We start from the raw sequence: 14,257 nt of genomic DNA, 5'->3' as shown, positions 1-14,257 counted from the left end.
CGGGGCGCGGCCGCGGAGCGGGGCGGGGGCGGGCCAGAGCGCCCCGCAGCGGCCGGCGGGGGGTGGCGCCATCTTGGACAGAGGCGGAGAGCGGGGCGGCGGCGGCGGCAGGTGGGGTCGGGCCGGGCCGGGCCGGGGCCGCGGGCGGCGGGGTGTCCCGGGTGGGTGGTGGTGAAGGTGGCGGCTGGCCTGGCGCCGCCGCGGCAGGCGGTGAGCGAGGCGTGGCCGCGCAATGTGGCGGTGTGGCGGTGTCCCGGAGCCCGCACCGGTGCAGACCGCGGCTCGCAGCCCCTTGGAAGGGCCCCGTCCCTGCCGGTGCGTCCCGCTCCTCCCGTGGGCCACGGCAGAGCCGCGGGTGGTTTGGCCGAGCCCGCCGTGGCTGCCCCCGCCCCAGCCCTGCCTGCTCGGAGGGAGATTTTCCTCCCCCGCTTTCCCAGCTCATCCCCTTAACCTTACGACAACCTCAGGAGGAGGAGGAGGGAGAGCCCGGGCGGATCGGGCTTCTCCGGGCCACGCCAGCCCCGGGAGGTGCCATCTCGACGGGATGCTGGGTCTCTACCTCCGTCCCTGTGCACAGACCCCGCGGGTGCCGGACAGTGCTTCCCAGCGCGGGGCACCGGCCGGGTGGGAGAGGCAGCGAGCGCGACAGATCCCGGGGGGAATTGGTGTATTTCACTTGTCATTTTCAGAGTGGGGAGGTGGGGCTGGCTGGAGCCGAAGGGGCCTTGCCATGGGGCAGGCAGGCACACACCTCGCTGCGGCTGCGGCTGGCGGGGGCTCGCTGCCAGACTGGGAGCCGATGCGCCGAGACGCCGCGGAGCTTTGCTTGGGCTCTGGTGTGGGCAGCGCTTCCATCTGTGACTCGGACGCACCTGTGTCACACACACCATCACAGCGTGCCGTGCTACAAGGTCTGGATGCAGCTATAAGGAGGGTTTGAGCTGTAGAAGTTAATTCAGCAAAGCCAGGTACCACAGGCTGCTGTCCCAGCACGAGCAGGGTGCCTGTGTGTTCGATGCAGGGGATTCGGATGGCACACACCAGAAAGGAGCCACCGGTTGGGATAAACCTCAGGAGGTGTTTGGAGAGCGTGACCTGTAAGGGACAGAAGGACTGGATTCCTTCTAGAGAAGAGAAACGGAAGTTTCACATCTGTTAACATCTGCATGTATCTCTCAGGTCTGTCCTGGTACAAGAGGATGTTCAGCCTTTCCTACCTTTCTCCCTGTAGATAAGAAGTAAGGGATCCTTAGCAGAGGTACTGGGGAGGAAACTCCTCAACAACAGGTTAGTGGCACAGGGGCAGTTTTTGTGAGGAGCTGGCTGAGCCTCCTCGGAGCAGAGGGGGAATATGTCAGAGCAAGAGGTGCAGTTCACCTGACCCGGATCATCAGATACACTTGATCTGCACTGAGAAGGGTGGAGATATGGGTTAGCTGCCCTCTTGAGCTGCCTTTTAGCCCTCAGGATTTAAGAAATACTTTAGTAATTGCTTCATAATATTCTAAAGCCTGGCTTTGGCTGGCAGCCTTGCCTGGCACCCTTCATATAACTTGATCTTCTAAACAAACCTCCAAATGTCACAAGTGAGCACATGAAGCAAGGCTGGCTGTGCCCTTGCCTTGCTCCACAGAGGCCACGGTAAGCTGAAAGCTGCAAAATAAGCCTGAGAAGCAGGCAAGAGCCCCAATCCATCTTAGCTCCTGAGAACTGGGTAAGGCCCGAAGAATCCTGTGTAGCTTGCGGTGGCTTTGTTGTTTGTCCTGAGAGATGTGTGGTTGTTTGTGGCTTGGTCAGTTGTCCTGTTTTGCTTTCTCTGAGGTGGGTGAGACTGGGGATGGCAGCCCATCTCCAGCTGCAGAGGGACGCTGAGGTGGCTGGGGCTGCCCTTCCCTCATTGTGTACCTCCAGAGAGCCCGGCAGATGCCAGAGTACTCGGGGTGGTGCCGCTAGTTCAGTCACAACAAGCAGATCTCCTGGCTGTGCTGTGCTGCAGCTGACACGGTGGCTTGCCTGGTGAATCATAAGTAAATGCTGCTGAGAGCTGAGCTTTTTGCAGACAGCGCAGCATTAGCCCCACTCCTTGGACAAGCTCCAGCTTGGGCGATTCCACTCGGACACTTTAAATGCTCCCTGTCATCTTTGCCAGGCGCAAGGCTCTGCTCTTCTGCCTGTGAGCTCTTGGAGACTTGTTGGGAGCTGTAAAACAGCTGCTACTTTCACTCTCTGTTTGTTTTCTGGCTGGATGTAGGGGATTTGTCTGTGGAGCCTGACTGTGGGACTGTGAAAGAGGCTCTGTTAACGCTAAGCAATGATTTGCCAATAAAGGTTGGCTTTATTTTTCCCATCAACCCCTCAATTCTGATGGCTGCCAAGGGCTGATGTTGGACACAGGTGAACTAATATTGGGTTTGGAGTCTTAACAATTACCAGCTTAACTACAGTGATGGTTCTTAAGGATACAGCTATAATTAAGTTGAGCTGTCTTGTTTATTGAGCATTCAGCTTCCAACCTTGGTCCTGGGAATGAACTTGGGGCCTTTTTTAGGATTGCTGTCCATCTCCTCTGGCAAAGAGCATTGGGAAACGGCGCCTTTGCTCCTCTCCTTGCTGCCAGAGCCCATGTGCACAGGTACAGTGTTGTTCTCTCTCCCTCACAGGGGCTGCTGAGCTGTCATGGGGAACACCACCAGCGAGCGAGTGTCCGGGGAGCGCCATGGCTCCAAGTCCCACCGCTCGGACGGCTCCGGTGCCTCCCACCCCACCAAGGAGCACCCGCACAAGATCATGGTGGGCAGCACCGATGACCCCAGCGTTTTCAGCTCCCATGACTCCAAGGTAGGGGCTGGCTGCTCCCTTCCCTGCCTCTGCTCCGGAGCTTCAGCTCACTGGCTCTGGGGGGCTGTGCTCCCAGCCTTGAGAAGGGTTTGTGGGGAGCTGGGAGGCTGGAGGAGCTCTGCAGTGCTCCTGTCTGGGTTGTGAAGGTGTGGTAGAGGTAGAGGCCAGGGGGAAGTGAATGTGTTCATGGTTGTCTTCATGTCTTAGGCTCTGGTTTTCTTTGCTCAGATTCCTGGGGACAAGGAGTTTGTGTCGTGGCAGCCAGATCTAGAGGAGTCAGTGAAACCATCCCAACAGGCTCGACCAACTGTCATCCGCTGGGCCGATGGAGGCAAAGAGGTCTTCATCTCTGGATCCTTCAACAACTGGAGCACTAAGATCCCACTCATCAAGAGGTAGCCAGTCCTTCAGGTCACTCTATGTTCTCCTCTGCTCCATTGCAAGGAATGTTTTTTCCCTTCTCTGTGCTTGTCGCTGTTCCCTTTGCTCACCTGGCTTTTCCTGTTCATCCAAGCTGGGAGTCTGAGCACAAATACATAGTCAGCTCCTTCCCTGATGATCCTGCAGGGACTGTGGGAAGTTGTGAAACAGAGGGACAGGACAGGATAGGCCACTGTGCTTGCCCAGTTATATGGCATGCAGGAGCCAGTCCTGGCAGCAGAGCCCTGCCCAACTATGCAGCGGCCCTCTGGAAGCTGCCAGCTCTTCCCTTGGCTGTGGCTTTACCCCATGCCTAGTTGTATTGCTGTCGGTGGGGGTTGGTTGGTTGTCCTTCACACATCTTGCTGTTCTGCAGCATGTCTGTGATTTACATGAAAGCTCTGTGTAGGACTCCTAGTAATTCTTCTGGGATTGCAGACTTCACAAACACAGCTGCCTCACTTGCTCACGTCCTGCCATGCCAGCACAGGGCCAGGAGCTTTGCCCATGCATCCTCCCCAGTGTTTTTTGCACAGGGTGTCTGTCACGTCCACTTTCTCTGGTCTTGGAGGGCTGGACTGCCTACTGCTCTCCTTGCAGCTGGGCTCCCAGGGCTTTGAGCCATGCTAGTGCTTGGAATGCTCGTGCCTGTTGTGCCTATGCCTCAGGTCACTGACGATGAGCAAGCCTAACCCTGCATGAAGGTGTTGGGGTAGAGGGGCTGGGCAGTGCTGATTCCTGGGGCCCCATGGAAGTGCAGCATCCAGAGCATCAACAGGGCGATGTTGTTGCACATCTTTTCTTTCTGCACAGCCACAACGACTTCGTTGCTATCCTGGATCTCCCAGAAGGAGAGCACCAGTACAAATTTTTTGTGGATGGCCAGTGGGTCCATGACCCATCTGAGGTAATGCTCAATGCTTTATCCCTGCAGATCTTGTCTTCTTCAGGGAACTAGACAGGATGTAACTGCAACAAAGAGAGAACAGGAAGAAAAGGAGGTCGTCTACCAAAACAAAAGGGGCACCTCCCTCCCCTGAGTCCTCTCAGAGGCTGGTTCCTCTGGACTTAGTCATGCTTTATGGGGAAGCATTGGGGAGGGGCAGGGAAATGCCAGAAGGCCTTTAAATCCCATTAAGAATTTGTCTACAGGGGAAGATGGGCCATGGGGTCATCACTCATTTGCAGGTTCTCCAAACTGGATCATGCGGTAGCAGCATGGGAAGGAGAACACACCCGTGTAACAGGATGGAGGATGAAAATAGGAGGTGATGTAGGAGCCTAGGAGCAAAGGGAAATCCTCCCAGGATAAACAAGCATAGAGCAGAGATAGACACCAGCCACCTGTGCTCTGAGGTAGTGGTGGAGCAAAGACAGCTTGGGCTGGGAGGATCTGGGAAGCATTGAGTGTGCTTCATTTGGAGGTGAACACAGGAAGATTCTTACCTCAGTTCTCTCCAGCCCGTGGTCACCAGCCAGATGGGGACGATTAACAACCTAATCCACGTCAAGAAGTCTGACTTCGAGGTGTTCGATGCATTGAAGGTGGATTCCCTGGAGAGCTCAGAAACCTCAGGTCGGGGTGAGTTTTGTGGCATTACAGCTTTGCATGTGCTATTTTCCACCTCCTCTGCTTTGAGACTCGCTGCTCTGGGGTGAACAGACCCCAGAGTGCAGGTGTGGGCCTGCACTCAGTATGAGTAGTGTTTGGCAGCAGCCCACGGCTGAGGCCTCGTTTCTCTGGAGGGGCTGTGCTGGTGTAACTTGTTCTGTGCTAGCGCCGGAGCAGAGCCGGTGCCCGTGCACGGCTGAGGGAGCCGTTTTGGACTGGTGAACGCTGGGAACATCAGCCCTTTCTGTCTGAGCAACTGTAAGTCATCTGATCCGGGGTACAAGCTAGGTGAGAGCAGGATCCAGGTTATTTTCAGCAGCTACTCTTGGTTTACATGCCAAGGTAATTTGTACATGCACATTGCAGACCTCCCCCCCTCTGCTTGTGTTACAGCAGCAGGTTAGGTTACCACACAGGCACCAGCAGTGCTGGCTTGGTGTGTAATGCTGGCAGGCAGCTCAGTCGTGTGTTGGTCCCTGGTATGACCCCATCTCAGATACAGCTCAGCTCCATGTCCTTTCCCAGCCTGGGCAAGAGGCACTTTGCTGGAGAGAAGCCAGCAGGCAGCAGCAGCTCAGAGAGGTGGAGCCCTTCTGGGTGCTGGCTGTTCCAAAATTATCAGATCAGATATAGCTGGGAGATGGGGCCAGTCCAGCTTCCAGTGATCAAAAGCTCCTGTGGTCCCTCCCATGTGTGGAGCAGCTGCTCAGTCTAGAGTTCCCATTTGCTTTTCCTGGACCCCCTCATCAGGCAGTCCTGCAGTACCAAGAGCATGCAGGCAAACTGATCCCTGTGTCCCTGCTGCCAAGGGTACAGCCCTGGGGCAAGCCAGCTGCTTCCTGTGGGAGAGGGACCTGGCTGTGCCAAGAACACGTGCAGGGTTCTTGTGGTGGATCCCACAGGGTGCTTGTGTTGTGTCAGTGCATGTACCAGCTTACAGCCCTGCTTGGAAATGCCCCGGGCTCACCTGGCTGCTTTTTCTGCTGTGAAAAGGCTGAATTGTTGCTAAAGGATAAGTACCTGGCCATAGCTCGTGGAAGATATTTGTGCCTGAAAGATCCTGCTGGGTCCTTCTTGGCTTCTGGGATACTGTTCTGTGCTTTCCCATTCTGCTTTATCCATTTCATGTCTCCTCCTTTCTCTTCTCTCCAGACTTATCAAGCTCACCACCTGGACCTTATGGCCAAGAGATGTACGTATACCGGCCCGAGGAGCGCTTCAAATCCCCACCCATCCTCCCACCTCATCTCCTCCAGGTCATCCTGAACAAGGACACCAATATCTCGGTGTGTACCAGCATTCTGCCCACACAGAAAGCCACACTGGGGGTGAGAGGGGAGTCCTGTCTGCAGGGAGCCTGATCTCCCCTTGGCTGGGGCCTGGCCCTTGCCGTTTCCTAGGAAAAGCATCACTTTTCCCATTAGCCCCACTGATTTGGCCTCCTGGTGCTTAGCTGAGCTCTGTTCCTGTTCAGACACCAGCAAGCTCAAACTGCCTGAGACAGCAGCTCCTTGTGCTGGCTAGGGCTGGGAGATCAGGGCTCTGCTGTTGCCTTGTGACACTTCTCTCCTCCTAGTGTGACCCAGCACTGCTGCCCGAACCCAACCACGTCATGCTCAATCACCTCTACGCGCTCTCCATCAAGGTAAGCGCAGGTCCCACTTGGCTGCTGGGTGAGGGAATGGGAGCTGCCGTGGCTTCCAGGAGCCTGCAGCCCCGGCAGGGAGCAGAACCCGGACAGCTGGGGGGTGGAGATGGGACCAGAGGACCCACTAAAGACAGCGTGGTTGCCCACTGAAGTGTGGCACATGCAGGGGTGGAGGTTGTGGCTTCATTACAATTCCCTTCATCTGCCTCCCTGCACTGTGGTGGAGCTGAGCAGCCCCATACCAGATCCTCTGCCCTGGCCTCCTGTATTGGATATGTCTCACAGGCTGTGAGACTTGGGACAGCAGGGGTGGGCTGGGGAAGCTCCCTGAGCCCCCAGAGCCCTCCTCCCAAGGGCTGCCCTGGAAGTGCCGCAGTCCCCCTGCTGACGCTGTGCCTCTCGCAGGACGGCGTGATGGTGCTCAGTGCCACGCACCGCTACAAGAAGAAGTACGTCACCACGCTGCTGTACAAGCCCATCTGAGCCAGAGCCTCGCCCACCCCCCACGCAGGACACGAAACGCTGCTTTGTCTGCACACACTGGGCCACAGGACTGTGTGAGAACTGGGTGCTGGCTCCAGCCTCAAACCTGGCAGGGACACAGGCCCTGGCAGTGAGCCCAGGGCTGCTGGGGCCTGTGACACTGTCTTATCCTACTGGTGTGGTTCGATTTAGCCCTTGGTTTCTGCCCACCTGCAGCTCCCCTAGGCTTCTGTGAGTCTCTGGGACCACTTTGCTGCTCACCATAACAGCCTTTCCTCACGCCCAACACGGAAAGGGCTTCACCCTGACTGTCTTCTCCAGCCTGCAAGGGCCTCAAGGTGATCCTAGTACTACCCCCAGCCCAGGCCTCCAGGAATGTGTCCTACCTGATGAAGGTTGTTCTGGTGTCTTGGTCTTGAGTTTCCAAAGGCCACCTTGATCACTAGGGGCTCTGTGACACTCCAGCCTGCTACCTGCCCCCTGTCCCACAGCTCTGGCTGTGGGGCTGTCCCCCAGCTTTGGGGAGGGCTCTCAGCTCTGGAGCTCCAGCCCCCTGCCAGGTTCAGCGTCAAGCCAGCAGGGTGGAAGGTACAGCCGGACACAGCCACGCTTACCTGCCGCTGGGACAGCACCGTCGAGGACTGACTGCTCTGTCCCCAACACTGAGTGCTTCTATGGGACAGGGCTGGCTTCATCATAGCCAGAGGGGCACTGGCACATGCCCACGCTGAAGGGGCCTGGGGCGAGCAGAGCCAGGCAGGCACCCCAGGACCCTGGCTGCACCGCCTGCTGCCACAGCAGTGCCATGGGACAGGCATTTCTCTATTTATTACAGTATTTATTGTTCTTGGTGCTGCTTGCCTGGTGTTGGAGAGGGGCTCTGGAACAGCAAGAGGAGGAAAGGCAACACCCAGTGGGGCACAGAGCTGCCCTAGCGGTGCTGGGGTGGGGCACAGAGCCACCCCCTTGGGGCCAGCTGGTGCCTTTGGCACCCTGTGCTGCGGGTGGGTTGGGGAGGGGGAGCACTGCTGCAGAGACGGGCGTGCCAGAAACACCACAACCCAAAGGTAACCTTTATTGGGGACTCTTCAGCCACTGAACAGAATATGGCATTTCTTACATCTTCCTCCCGCGCTGGGGCCCCAATATGCCTGGGAAGCCCCCAAAACGCAGTTCCAATACCTCTGTCTATATACATATACATACATCCATGAGCAGGGACAGGTACTCAGCAGGGTTACAGGTGGGACCAGGTCCCAGGGCGAGGGGTGCTCAGTACAGAGGGCTCTGTCACCCCACTGAGCACCAAGGGTGGGAGGGGGCGAGCACTGAAACATGGGGCAGGCAAAGTCCAAGCCAGCAGCTGCTGCTGCAATGCCAAGCAAAGGCTGGTGAATGGCATGCAACCACCACAGCAGCCCAAACCCACTGATAATGTAGCACACCCCAGACCCCTGTCCACCCCAGCCCTCCGAGTAGCAGGGACAGAGTCTGCTCCAGCCCTCTGGCATGGCACGACTCAGCAGCCAGCGGGCTGTTCTATGCTGGGCCATCGCTCCCTGCCCTGCCTGAGGCTCAAGCGACAGGCAGGGCCTGCTGGGCCTTCACCTGGCGAGAGACCACACATGGCAGTAAGAGGGAGAGTTGCTGTGCCCTGGGGACATGGACACACAGGCTGCGGAAAGACAACAAAAATATGTGCCCCCCCAACACACTACTGCACCCACACTGGCTGCCAGGGCAAACTCACCTCCAGGTTCGTCCTGGCCTTGCGCAGCACGTTGTGGGTCCTGGTCACTGCAGGGGAGACAGAGAGATGGGGTCAGTGAGGCCCTTGTGCTGTGGAACCACCCCAGGTACTTGGGGACCAGGCCAGCTTGGCCGTGCCACGGGGGCCACGTACGCTGGCTGACGATGAAGTGCTCCATGCTGTCCTTGAGCTGTGCTGTGCTGCGCAGCCGCTTGGCCGTGCTCTGCAGAGCATCCTCCCTCTCAGAGAGCCGGGCCCGCAGCGCTGCAATCTCACCCTGTAGTGCCTGCTCCTGGGAGCACGGAGAGGAGTGTCATTAGCAGTGAGCACCCAGCCCCACCGCCCTGCCGGTCCCCAGCCCCTGCTCACTTTGCCCTGGTGCTGGGCGAGGTTGACAGGCAGCATGGTGCTCCAGAAGGCAGTGAGGAGAGACACACACTCTTCCAGGATGCTGTGCAGGGTGCTGGCACTGCCCCACAGGTGCCCCTGCCCTGTCCCTGCCCATCCCAGAGCCTGTGGGAGAAGGGTGCGGGAGCAGGTGCTGCTGGGGCACCCACATCCCGCTACACCTGGGGACTCACCGTGCCCAGCCCAACGTGGCAGGGCAGTGCCAGCAGCAGCCCCCAGGCTGGAGGCTCCCTGCCTCCTGCCAGCCCTGCAGGCTTCAGGGCTGATTCTGGGCTCAGGAGACATGTCACACATGGTGCACAAAGGTCTGGCCCCCGGGTGCTGCCAGCCCTGTCCTGCCCACACTTTACCTCCTTTCCTGCGAGCTGGCAGTTGGGCAGTCCAAGCGCTGGGCGAGTGAGACACATCAGCTCACGGGCCAGGGCCTTCCCCTCCACGATGTGCTGCTCCAGGGCTTGATACGTGTCCAGGCGGCCGACAACATGAGCCCCCATCGGTCCCTCGCTCTTCCTCACCAGTGGGTCTGTCTCTTGTGGCTCTGTGGAACAAGCAGGGATAGGTGAGGAACCCTGCCTGCTCCCCTTGTGGTCCTCCCCATCCCATCCCATGGTCTTGGCTCTGCCCTGAGCTCTCCAGTCTTGCTCAGCAAGAGTGTTGCCATGAGTTTGTCAGGTCTCAGCAGCTCCTAAGACCTGGGTGTGGTCAGGCTCTGGTACCCACCGTCCATCCGCTGGACCACCACTGTGTCAGAGGGCAGCGGGGAGAAGAGGGGAGCTGCTGAGTTTGTGCCAACATCCCGCACTGGAGGAGATGGGAAGCAGCCTAGAACAAGAAGCATCTGAGCCCCTGTAGACATCTGTGGCTCTGTGCCAGGGGCTGCTGGGGTCCTGCCCCCCACTCTCTGCCTGCCAGCAAGGCCACCATGTCCCACCTGTTGCCATGGCAGGAGAGGTGTTTAGAACCACCCAAGGGTTGCAGAGGGGCCAGGCACCCCAAGACCAGGGGCTGAGGGGGTTGGGCACGGGTCCTGTACCTGTTCGTGTCTCAGCAGAGGGGACAGGGAGGCTCTCGTAGACGTGCAGCTCCGCACGCAGGGTCTGCAGGAGCAGGCGCTGCTCCTCACTCTGCTGCTGCAGGAGTGTCACTGAGTGCTGCAGCCTGCAGAGGGGTAACACGTGGTTCTGGTGCCCACCCAGTCCTGTGGCCCCAAGGTCACAGTGCCCCAAACCTTACCTGTTATTGTCCTCCTGCAGAGAGAGCCGCTCGTCCCGGAGCTGCCGGACACTCTCTTGGCACTCAGCGAGCTCTTCTGCCAGCCTCCGCTGCTTCCCACGCCTCTGGCCCAGCTCGGCTTCAGCCTCCCGTACCCGGGAGCAGGCAGACAGGAGTGCCTTCTGCACCCGCACCAGCTCTGCGGACAGAGACCGTGGAGGTGTCACCGCCACCCCACTCAGCCCTCTGGGACTGAGACCCAGTATGCTGGTGGCCCATCCCTACCTTGGGAGAGGTGGTCACGCTGGAGCCGCACGGTCCGGTTTTCCTCACGCAGAGCCTGGTTCTCCCCACTCAGCTGCAGCCCCAGCTCCGGTGTCTGGGCATAGACATCACTGGGCAATCCTGCAGAGGGAACAAGTGCTGAGTTGCTCTCCCCAGTGCCCCCCTGTACACAGGGTGAGCACCCTCCCCGTGCAACAGGGTGTGCAGAGCCTGGGACCCCGGCAGCCCTGGCCCAGTACAGCCCCGTACCGCTGGCCTTGCTGGTGGAGGCCAGGCGGCGTTCCAGCTGCTCCCGGAGCCGGTCGTTGGTGCAGATGGACTCCTCGAGGCGCTGGCGCAGGCTGCGGATCTCCACCAAGTGTTCCTCCAGCAGGTCTGCCCCTGCCACAGCCAAGGAGAGGGCTCAGGGCAGGAAAGGCAGTGCCATCTGCCTCATGCCATCCCCACTATCCTGCCCCATGCCAGAGTCATGTCCCACAGTCATTCTGGTGCCGGATCTCCTCCCTGTTCCCCCACACACATGTAGGATGCCCCTGTGGTCTCCAACACGGACCATACCTGATAGCTTCTGGCTGGAGGTGCACCCCAATGGCAGGGCCCCATAAGGTGTCTGGCCAGGTGGGGGTACATCCCAGAGGACACGGGCTGAGGTGGCCCCGGGGAGCTCAGCCAGGCTCTGCAGTGCACCATGCTGGCAGAACGATGCCGGGGCTTTGCTGCCCTCTCCAAAGGGGCCCAGTGGGACTGTAGGCTTTGCTGGTGCCACGGGCAGTGCCACACCTCCACGCACAGGGCAAAGCAGGGAGGAGAAGGACAATGAGCAGGGACGAAAAATGGGGCACACTCCCATCATGTGCTTTTTGCCCCCTTCTCGCTCTGCCCAACAGTGCAGCCCAGTGTCCCCCCACAGTGATCCCCCATCACTTGACCTCCCACCCTGATCAAACCCACTCCTACTGAAGAGCAGAGTTTCTCCCAGAGCTTGCTGATTATGGGACACAAGGTAGAGGGTGTCAGCCCCACTCCTACAGAACAACTAGCTAAACCACCCTTTCCCGAAGGCCCTGGGATACCCAAGTGCCCAAACCAAGGGCTAGTGTTGCCTCCAGCTGTGTCCATTCCACCCACCAAGACCTCTCTGCACAAGAGCTACGTGTCCCCGTCATCCGTCAGCCAGAGAGATGGGACCCAACCTCAAAACCATAGCCCCAAGAAGCAGGAGGTCCAGGGCAGGACAGGCAGGTCAGAGAGAGTGGGAGGGGATGAGGCACAGCACAGCATGCAGGGCAGGCAGGACCAAACCCAAGCCAAAGGCAGTGTGCTCACTTTCTCCCAGTTGCCTCTGGAGCACCTGCAGTTCCTGTTGTGCCTCAGCCAGGGAGCAGACAGAGGTCCCACAGCAGCCCAGGAGCGGTGGGGCCATGGGAGGGGCAGACCCACCAGACAAGAAGGGAGACAGCCCAGGGTCCAGTGCAGGCAAGGGGGCACTAACAGGTTTGGACAAGGAGTCCAAGTGATGGCCTAGAGATAGGAGAGAGAGATGTTAGCATGGCTATGGCTCAGCCTAGCAAAGATCCCTTCTCCCTGGGGGCACTGGAGACCCTGGCACACCCCAAGCAGCCAAGTCCACATGTCCAGAGGTGATTGTGGCCCCTGGTCACCCTGCAGTACCTGTAAGTTGGGCAGGCTCCTCATGGCACTGACTGCACTCGCTGGCTGCATCCCCATCAGAGCAGGGCTCCAGCCCCTCAGACGTGAAGGAGGAGCTCGTGGCAGAGTGGGATGACTCAGAGGGTGGGCAGCTGCTACCTGGGGACTCAGAGCGCTCCTGCAGCTTCACCTCCAGGCTCTCAATCACCTTCTCCTTCTCCTGGAGCTTCCGGCTGAGCCTGCAGGGATAGCCTGTCACCTGGGCTGGCAGGTCAGGGTGACCTCCATCCCACAGCTCTTTCCTACACGACACCCCACACGGCATGTCCCACTTGTGATGCAAGGCTGCTCGGAGACATGGAGTGCCCATAGGGGCCCCCAACCCCAGAGGTAGCCCCAGGACCTGTACCTGAAGCAGAGATATTGAGGGCATCCTGGGCCCCCCACCCCAAGAGCAGTGATAGACCCCGGGGTGCCCACACCAAGCAGGTCCCATGAACCCTCCCTGGGAACAGGTACCTCAGTGCCAGGAGTTCATGACTAGTTTTATCCTCCCCATCTTGTCGATCTCCTGAAAAACCAAGGCAGAGAAGAGCCAGTCAGTGTCTCCGTGCCCAAGGATGCCCGGCCCCAAACAGAGCAGGACAGCGCAGCCCAGCACAAGATGTCTGAGTGGCTACAGCCCTTCACCCATCAAAGCATCCCTTCCTCACCTGTTGTGCACCCACAATACCCATTCCCACTGGCCCCCTAAAGGTACTTACTGGTGCCCAGCTTGTCGCTGAGCCTCTCAGCCAGCTGCCTGCCCTGGGCCAGCTGCTCCCGAAAGCCCTGGCCCAGGTAGTAGTCGATGTCAGTGCCACGGAGCAGGTCCTCGAAGGACCGCAGGGCATCCCGCAGGTGCTGGGCCAGGCTGCGGCTCACGCCCCGGCCCTCCCGCAGCATCTGCCGCAGGTGGGAGAGCTCCCGAGCCTGCGCCTGGATCAGCGAGTTGTACTTCCTGGGAGAGATGGGCAGACAGGGCATTGGCATGGCAGTCAGACTCCCTGAGAGTGCCGTGGAGGGAGTCTGTGCACTCTCCACTGCTGGGGCTCTACCCCACCATGCAAACACCCTAGGAACCTGGCTGCAGGGAAAACATGCAGCAGGGAGCCACCGCCCTTGGGAAATTCCTGTGGACCTACTTAGCCCCCCATCCAGTCCCAGTCCCCAGAACCATACCCTGGCCAAGTGGCAGACTGCAGCTCCTTGGGCAAAGCCCCTCCAGGCTTGGCTGAGGGCAGCTGTGCCTCGAGGAGGGCGACACGGTGCACCAGGCTCTGCAGGTCACGGTGTGCCCGCAGGGCAGGCGGGCAGAGGGTGCCATGGCCATCCGACTGCCAGCCCTCATCCTCATCAGTGAGGCTGTGGGCTGGGGAGGCCAAGGCCTTGGGACCTGGTAGAGGCCGCTCAGCACCCGAGGTGTAGCCGCTGGTGACAGAGATGGAGCGGGCACGGCGCTGCAGGCTCTGGATCACCTTGTTGGCATTGAGCAGCTGTGCCTTGAGGTCCTGGATGTGCTGGTGCAGGGCCTCCACATCCTCCAGGGCCATGACTTTCTGGGCAGTCTTGCCTGCTCTGGGCACCCCTAGCTGGCATGGGGACCCCAGCTCCTCGCCCAGGCTGAGCTCGCTGAACACATCTGGCTCCTCACACTCTGTAAAGGGCACAGTGTGTCATTTCTCCATGCCAGGTAGGCAAAGCATAGGGATCCCTGGAACCCTGGCTCTCCTTACCAGGGCTGGTGGTCTCATCCCGGTCAGCCTCGGTCTCACTTCGCCCACACGTCTCATAGCCCAGGTCCTGGAAGTCCACTTGCACTTGCTTGCTGAGCTGCTGGGTGTGAGGTTCACCTGCTGGGCAGCCCATTCAGCTCAGGGTCCTCCCCGGGCAGGATTCACCACTCCTGCCC

At 59.3% G+C, this 14,257-nt stretch overlaps 2 protein-coding genes across 14 annotated transcripts in view; one reads left to right on the top strand and one right to left on the bottom strand.

Annotated features, from left to right (window-relative positions):
* The first annotated feature begins 44 nt into the window (after window positions 1-44).
* PRKAB2 (protein kinase AMP-activated non-catalytic subunit beta 2) lies at window positions 45-7,854 on the top strand. 5 transcript variants are annotated; one of them, XM_032696552.1, is made up of 9 exons: window positions 95-111; window positions 1,180-1,287; window positions 2,661-2,838; window positions 3,067-3,233; window positions 4,072-4,165; window positions 4,720-4,840; window positions 6,023-6,156; window positions 6,447-6,515; window positions 6,924-7,854. In XM_032696552.1, exons 3-9 carry the CDS (start codon window positions 2,677-2,679, stop codon window positions 6,999-7,001), a joined length of 825 nt encoding a protein of 274 aa, XP_032552443.1. In that variant the 5' UTR covers window positions 95-111; window positions 1,180-1,287; window positions 2,661-2,676; the 3' UTR covers window positions 7,002-7,854. The 5 variants fall into 5 exon arrangements, with proteins under 5 accessions (XP_032552441.1, XP_032552443.1, XP_032552440.1 ...); XM_032696550.1 differs by lacking the exon at window positions 1,180-1,287 and having other exon boundaries at window positions 45-111; XM_032696549.1 differs by lacking the exons at window positions 95-111; window positions 1,180-1,287 and adding an exon at window positions 1,354-1,714.
* A 192-nt stretch (window positions 7,855-8,046) lies between these two features.
* LOC116790962 (myomegalin-like) overlaps window positions 8,047-14,257 on the bottom strand; it is a 35,074-nt gene continuing 28,863 nt past the window's right edge. For 5 of the 9 annotated variants that reach the window (XM_032696540.1, XM_032696543.1, XM_032696542.1 and 2 more), the window contains 17 exons: window positions 14,082-14,198; window positions 13,528-14,002; window positions 13,071-13,306; window positions 12,826-12,877; window positions 12,328-12,545; window positions 11,983-12,177; window positions 11,215-11,436; window positions 10,906-11,037; window positions 10,657-10,776; window positions 10,393-10,570; window positions 10,193-10,317; window positions 9,880-9,981; window positions 9,510-9,697; window positions 9,121-9,264; window positions 8,905-9,043; window positions 8,752-8,798; window positions 8,047-8,655 (listed from right to left, as the gene is read on the bottom strand). In XM_032696540.1, coding sequence (XP_032552431.1) covers window positions 8,521-8,655; window positions 8,752-8,798; window positions 8,905-9,043; window positions 9,121-9,264; window positions 9,510-9,697; window positions 9,880-9,981; window positions 10,193-10,317; window positions 10,393-10,570; window positions 10,657-10,776; window positions 10,906-11,037; window positions 11,215-11,436; window positions 11,983-12,177; window positions 12,328-12,545; window positions 12,826-12,877; window positions 13,071-13,306; window positions 13,528-14,002; window positions 14,082-14,198 — 2,825 coding nt within the window. In that variant the 3' untranslated portion in view covers window positions 8,047-8,520. The remainder of the gene's footprint in view (window positions 8,656-8,751; window positions 8,799-8,904; window positions 9,044-9,120; window positions 9,265-9,509; window positions 9,698-9,879; window positions 9,982-10,192; window positions 10,318-10,392; window positions 10,571-10,656; window positions 10,777-10,905; window positions 11,038-11,214; window positions 11,437-11,982; window positions 12,178-12,327; window positions 12,546-12,825; window positions 12,878-13,070; window positions 13,307-13,527; window positions 14,003-14,081; window positions 14,199-14,257) is intronic. The other 4 variants (XM_032696541.1, XM_032696536.1, XM_032696537.1 and 1 more) reach the window with 3 other exon arrangements.

The sequence above is a fragment of the Chiroxiphia lanceolata genome, chromosome 9, assembly GCF_009829145.1.
Source record: "Chiroxiphia lanceolata isolate bChiLan1 chromosome 9, bChiLan1.pri, whole genome shotgun sequence".
Lineage (NCBI taxonomy): Eukaryota > Metazoa > Chordata > Aves > Passeriformes > Pipridae > Chiroxiphia > Chiroxiphia lanceolata.
The sequence above is the reverse complement of the archived record's forward strand: the minus strand, read 5'-3'. Positions and strand labels throughout refer to the sequence as shown.